Genomic DNA, 6,953 nt, shown 5'->3' with positions numbered 1-6,953 from the left:
GAGATGGGGGCTGGGACTCCTCCCAGGGAAAAAGCAGCTAGGGATGCTGAGAAAACACCCCCCAAAACTAGAAAATGGGGGCTGAGATGGGGGCTAGGACTCCTCCCAGGGAAAAAGCAGCTAGGGATGCTGAGAAAACACTCCCAAAGCTAGAAAATAGGGCTCTATCTGGCACTGATAGCCACAGGACCCCTTGCATTCACTCCCCTGGAGCAGAGCCTCGCTGTGGCAGGCTAGGGTAGGAGCTAGGGTCTGAAACCCTGAGAACTTCATGAATGCCATTCCTCCATTTGCTGGGAGCCTCCAGAAATCCTCTAAAAAGTCCTGACTCCAGGGCACAATGACGAACTGTGATCAAGTTTAATAATGCTAATATTGTTGGATCAAAAAGCTTATAAAGGCTGGGCACAGTGGCTCACGTTTGTAATCCCAGCACTTTGGGAGGCCGAGGCAGGTGAATCACCTGAGGTCAGGAGTTTGAGATCAGCCTGGCCAACATGGTGAAACCCCATCTCTATTAAAAATACAAAAATTAGCTGAGCATGGTGGCGCATGCCTTTAATCCCAGCTACTCAGGAGGCTAAGGCAGGAGAATCACTTGAACCCCAGAGGAAGAGGTTGCAGTGAGCCAAGATCGCACCACTGCACTCCAGCCTGGGTGACACCAGACAGGAGTCCCTGATTAGAGGGCCCATGGTGAGATCCTGAAAAAGAGACTTCCACTTGCTGGGACTCAGTTTCCCCATCTGTACCATGAGGACAAAACTTTGTCCTCTGAGGTTCTTTCCAGCTATCACACATTGTAATTCTGAGATCACAAATGCAATTGCAGTGAGCTCTGGTGAGAGCCGCCCCTGCCTGATGGAAGCCCCACTCTTTCTACCCCCTCTTACCCTCCAGTGGCTGTGGGTAAGCACACACATGTTCTGGAACACACACCCACACACACGCTTGCCCCTGCATGAGAGCCCATTCATCTGGGTGGGAAACCAGCTCTCCCAGCCAGCAGAAGGGAGATGAGGGCACCGTCTCAGCAAAGGCACCTTCAGGAGGCTGGCATCCCTCCTCCCTCAGCCTGCAGCGGAGAAGGCCCCCAGGTCTCCCTCAGGGGTCATGATTGGGCTGGAGCCAGACAGCAGATCCCAGAGTGAAAGACATCACAGCTAAGAGGGGCCCAAAGGGCAGCCCCTGCCTGGTGACAGTAAATAACGACCGTGATGCTGATGACTGTGGTAAAGGGGACACGTGGGAAGCACCAATCCTCCAGGGTCTGTCGTAGCACTCATGGGAATTGCTGTGTCTACCCTTCACAATTATTCTAGAAAGTGGGGCTGTCCATACCCCCATTTCACAGGTGAGAAAACCAAGGATCAGAGGGGCAAAGCAAAGGCCCAACCTCTCACAGTGGGGACTCAATCCCAGCAGCCTGATGCCCAACCCACCCCTTCCCCATTATGCCATCTGCCTCCTCACAGGGTACCCTGAACCACAGCCCCAGTGCCCAACGAGGGATACTCCCGCATCCCCGCCCAAGGCCTGGCAATGCTCCTGTGTCTTCTCAGAGGCAGGGGAGAGCCCAGGTAGCACGCAGGAAGGGACAGTGTGCTCTGGGGCTGAGAAACCACCTGGCTCAGCTCCAGGCCCCAGCACCCTACTATGAGCCTGACACCTCAGGGGCACTCGCTTGTTGAGCAAATGAATGAGTGAATGAATGAATGAGAACAAGCAGATGCTCCTGAGGGCAGCAGAGTGACTGCCATGGCCACACTGCTCTTGGCCTCAATGTCCCCATCTCTCAGCTGCAGGTGGGACTCTGAAGCCGCTCCAGCTCTGCCAGTCTGTGCCTCCACGTGGCCTGGTCTCCCTGGAGTCCCCACAGTCAACTCTCAGCTGCCGGTTCCATAGGATCTCAGGGACTAAGCTAAGTCCCCAGGTGGGTTTCTGCCTATTTTGCTTAATATATGTCTGGTCCTATCCTTCTGCAATAAGCCAAAGCATGGCCAGGAATGCCAGTTTTAGCAGGAATGCCAGTCTTGGTCTCAGCCTAACCTGGCAGGACAGTGAAGCTGTCACTTCAAACACCAGCAAATATCTCATGGAGTACCTGCTTCTGGATGAAGATGAGGGATCTAGATGTTCACAATCCCTGGATGCTCCATACCACCAGGAGCACCCACAGTGGGTTCTGAGGCTGATACAGAGCCCGGGAGGTCGATGCAGGTGCAGCTTCAAGCCTGGGCTCTGCTGCTGGGATGGGTGGGAGCATCTGAGGGGTATCCAAGGCCTGAGTGAATCTGGACAAGGGCCAAGCTGATGCCAGCCCTACAGCTGGTCACGGACCAGGTGGACGATTCCAGACCCGGCTGCATGTAATCCAGGTGAAAGGTGATGGGGCGAATCCCACCCACCCCACACCATGCAGCAGGTCCTGAGAACCCAGCTGCCTGCCTGGGCCACCTCTGAAAGATACCACCAGTGCGAGTGGGGGTACCAGGTAAGGCACGCCCTTTCCCAGGGGCCTCCTTGGCCAGATCCAAACTGGACACCCAGAGAGCAGGTTCACAGGGAGAATGTGACCACCAAATTCACCTGCCCAGGAGGCTGCCTCAGCCTCCCAGCCAACCAACCTGCCTCCCCTTCTGTCTACCAGCCAGAAGGAGCGCAGTGCCCAGCCATGTCTAACGCACCTCTCTGCCCCGACACTGAGACAAGTTGGACAGCCTCACAAACAGCTCTGTCTGCCCCCGGTCATGCCTAGTGCCACTTCCTCTTCCAGCTGTCCAGCAAAACAGCCTCCTCTCTGGGTTCCCCCAGCAGATCAAGCATCCTCTCCCTCCGGGCCTTTGCACGTGCTGTTCCCTCTGCCGAGAACACCACTCCCCCAGCTCTCCACTTGTCTGGTATCATAAGATCTCAGCCTCAGGATGCCCCTCCTCGAGGAGGCCTTTGTGGCACACCCCATCCTGCATTTGGGTGGTGAGGCTCTCACACAACACCAGTTCCTTCCTGTAGGAGCCCTCAGCACCATGTATAATCTGATACTTCTGTTTGTTTACTGATTCTCTCCTCCTCTATAGACTGTAAGCTCCATGAGGGCAGGCGGCCTGTCCATTTTGCTTGCCACTGTGTCCATGGCATATAGCAGGCATTCAGTAAGCATTTAAAGCATTTCGTGTACAAATGTTTGCAAGGCAGGAAAGCTAGCAGGATGTCTTAGCCTTCAGGCCCCATGGTTTCCACTCTACCTGGACAAGCCGAAGCCCCCTCCCACCTGCAGGGAGCTCTAGCCCAGGAGGCAGGGTACGAGGTGCAGGTTCAGCTCAGTCGGGGGCTCTGGACAGTCTGCTCCCATCCAGAAAAGGAGGGCGTGTGGTTCAATGGTCCCCAGTGGCTCTTCTGGTTCTGACAAATGAACAGGCTTCAACCCCAGGCTGGAAGCCAATGGGTGGACCTCAAACATCCTGTTTTGGGGTAAACTGTGCCCCCTCATCTGTATGTTGAGGTCCCAGCCCCCAGTACCTTAGAATGTGACCCCCTTGAGAAAGAAGGTCACTGCAGATGTGATTAGTTGAGATGAGTTGATACCGGAGAGGGACAAGTCCCTAATCCAATGATTTGTATCCTCATAAAAAAGAAATCTGCACACAGACGCACAGCCAGGGAGAACAGCACTCAGAGCTGGAGTTCTGCTGCCACAGGTGAGGAACCACAAAGCAGCTGGGAGCGAGGCCCAGAGCAGATCCTTCCCTAGTGCCTTCTGAGGGCATGTGGCCCTTCCAAACATGGACCCCAGGCTTCCAGCCTCTAGGATATGCAACTGTATGTATCTGCCATTTGTGGTCCTTGTCATGGCAGCCTCACCCCCTCCCAACCCAGGTGCCCAAACTGGTGAGTCGAGCAGTGAGAGGGAATGGGCCAAAGGCCACCCAAGCTGGGAACCAGAGGGCCAGGGTGGCACAGGCCGGGCTCACAGTATTCCATGGGAGCTGGTCGGGAGTGGTCCCTCTAGAACTCCCCGTCTGAGTCTCAGCAGATCTGAGCCCGTATTTACATTCACACGCATGCTCTGTCTAATGGTGAAAAGGGTTTTTTCCCTCCCTCTTCCCCCTTTAATTAAAAACTATAAATGCCTTATCAAAAGCTAATTAAAAATACCAACACAGCGCCAAGTGGCAAAAAAAAAAAAAAAAAAATCAGCTCAGTACAAATATCCGTTTATAACCCTGTAACAGGCTGCGATGACGCAGCAACCACAGGCTGGCTGGCGGAAAAGAGGGGAGAAGGGACGCCGCTGGCCCTTCAGGCTCCTCTGCCCCTTCTAGGGGCCTGGGGGCCGCCTACACTCTCTGCTCAGCCCCCTTTATCAAACTGGGCTGAACAAGCCCAGGGCATGGGGACCACAGTACTCCACATGGCTGGGGACAAGATGCATCTGATGCCCAGTCAGCATCATCCCAGTAAAGCAAAGGAAATTCTCCAGGGGTGTGTGAGAATTAAGGTAACACACATGCATTCGGCACTTCACTCCTTCCCTGGAGCACAGCAGCCCAAACACAGCTAGCCCTGCCTCCCTGCCCTCCTGACATCGTTACCTGTGCTAGGGATGGCTCAATAAAACAACCCAGATGGAAATGCTTGACTCCACTGAGCGCACCCTGGACCTGGCCCCATGTTTTGCCTTCATGGAGTCGTCTAACCCTCCAGGACCCATGAGTACTGGGCAGTACCCTTATTCTCATGAAGAGCCCCAGGCACAACAAACAGAGGCCACTCAACAAGGGATACAGCTCTCATCAGGCAAAGCCTGAATGGGAAGCCAGGTCTCTCCGACCTGCAGGTACTTCTCTTACCCACTAGAGTCTCCTGCCAACAGGCTTCGCTGCCCACATATAGTGAGCACCCTATTCCAGCAGGGATTCACGTGTGAGGAACCATTTATCAAACCTCAGTGGGGCTCGGGGATCTCCAAATCCCCTTGGCATCGAGATTTCCCAATTCATTCCTACCCAACCTCCTCTATTCTCTCTTGGTAGAGGATCTGGTATCCAGGTGGCATCCAGGACTGCCTCCCTCCCCTCATTCTCCCCAGTCCTCACCGCTGGTCCGAGGGTAGGCAGCGAGGGTCCCATCCTGCAGGCCAGCGAGCAGGTGGAAGGGGCTATGCCGCAGGCAGAGCACGGGCTGCAGACCTGGACTCCTGCAGGTCGCCAGGCACTGGGTACCAGTGTCCACACTGCCATAAAGCAGGATGCTGCGGGGAGAGGTCAGAAAAGAGGTCGTGACACACTGAGCATTCTCATCTGCTCACTACCCCCATACCCCTCTAGTGAGAGGGGCCAGGGAGCTGCTCCCTCTCAGCCATGCCTTTCTGCTGTGTGGCCAGGCCATAGCTCCACCATGCAGGAGCTCACTTTTCCGTGGTTTTCTGGGATGGTACCCTCTGTGGCCTCTGTCACGAACAGGACTCAGGGAGGCTCCAGAGGCAACACAATAAAGGTCCTGAGAGAGCTATTTCAGGGTCCCATGAACCTGAGTTTGAATCCAGACATGCCACTTTCCAGTCTGACAAAACCTGGACTGCTAAGCCTCAGTTCTTTCTGTAAAATGGGGCAATGATCCTACTTTACCGCCATGAAAGGAACAAAGCACTGACACATGCTACACAGATGGACCTTGCAGGCATGAAGCTGAGAGAAGCAGGCAGGAAAGGCCACAGAGCATCTGAGTCCATTTACATAAAACACAAGAGTGAGGCATTCACGTGAAACATACATAGTGTGAGTTCATTCACATGAAATGTACATAATGTATATGAGTCATTCACATGAAATGTACATAGTGTATGAGTCACTCACATGAAACGTGCACAGTGTGAGTCCATTCACATAAAACATACATAGTGTGAGTTCATTCATATGAAATGTACATAGTAAACCATTCACATGAAATGTACATAGTGTATGAGTCACTCACATGAAACGTACATAGTGTGAGTCCATTCACATGAAATGTACATAGTGTGAGTTCGTTAATATGAAATGCACATAGTGAGTCACTCACATGAACATACATAGTGTGAGTCCATTCACATGAAACATACATAGTGTGAGTTCCTTCATATGAAATGTACACAGTGAGTCATTCACATGAAATGTACATACCGTGTGAGTCACTTACATGAAACATACATAGTGAGTCACTCATGTGAAACATACATAGTGTGAGTCCATTCACATGAAATTTACATAGTGAGTCATGTGTACATAGCACATGTCATTACATGAAACGTACATAGCGTGTGAAACGTACATAGCATATCTATTCACATGACATGTACATAGAATGTGTCATTCACATGAAATGTATATAACGCCTGAGTCTATTCACATGAAATTTACATAGTGTATCAGTCTATTCACATGAAACATACATAGCGTGTGAGTCTATTCACATGAAATGTGTAGAGTGGGTGAGTCTATTCACATGAAATGTACACAGTGGGTGAGTCATTCACATAAAATGTACATAACATGAGTCTATTCACATGAAATGTACATAGCACAAGTCCATTTACATGAAATGTACATAGAGTATCAGCCTATTTACATGAAACATACATAGTGTGTGAATCCATTTATACAGTGTCCTGAGGAGACAAATCCATAGAGACAGAAAGTAGATTAGTGGTTTCCAGAGTGGGGTGCAGGAGAATGGAGGGAGATTATTTAAGGAGCATGTGGTTTTTTGGAGGAGTAATAAGAATGTTCTGAAAGGCCCTTACTAGGTCCAGGCTCTGGCTGGGTACTTGGCTGTAGGCCAAGGTTACCATTGGCCTTGGTAACCTGAGCTTTTGCTCCTTGCTCCGTTTTCTTGTGTGGAAAAGGGGAGGGAAGACCTTGGCATTACAGAGGAGTGGCTATGAGGCTCACCGCCTGGCAGCACACAGTAGGTGC

At 51.9% G+C, this 6,953-nt stretch overlaps 1 protein-coding gene across 13 annotated transcripts in view; it reads right to left on the bottom strand.

Annotated features, from left to right (window-relative positions):
• The window catches only part of ARHGEF10L (Rho guanine nucleotide exchange factor 10 like), a 178,967-nt gene that overhangs the window by 34,747 nt on the left and 137,267 nt on the right, over positions 1-6,953 (bottom strand). For all 13 annotated transcript variants that reach the window (XM_032300579.1, XM_032300583.1, XM_032300578.1 and 10 more), the window contains one exon: positions 5,097-5,251. In XM_032300579.1, coding sequence (XP_032156470.1) covers positions 5,097-5,251 — 155 coding nt within the window. The remainder of the gene's footprint in view (positions 1-5,096; positions 5,252-6,953) is intronic.

The sequence above is a fragment of the Sapajus apella genome, unplaced genomic scaffold (assembly GCF_009761245.1).
Source record: "Sapajus apella isolate SASKATOON/1434 unplaced genomic scaffold, GSC_monkey_1.0 scaffold43, whole genome shotgun sequence".
NCBI classification, from domain to species: Eukaryota; Metazoa; Chordata; class Mammalia; order Primates; family Cebidae; genus Sapajus; species Sapajus apella.
The sequence above is the reverse complement of the archived record's forward strand: the minus strand, read 5'-3'. Positions and strand labels throughout refer to the sequence as shown.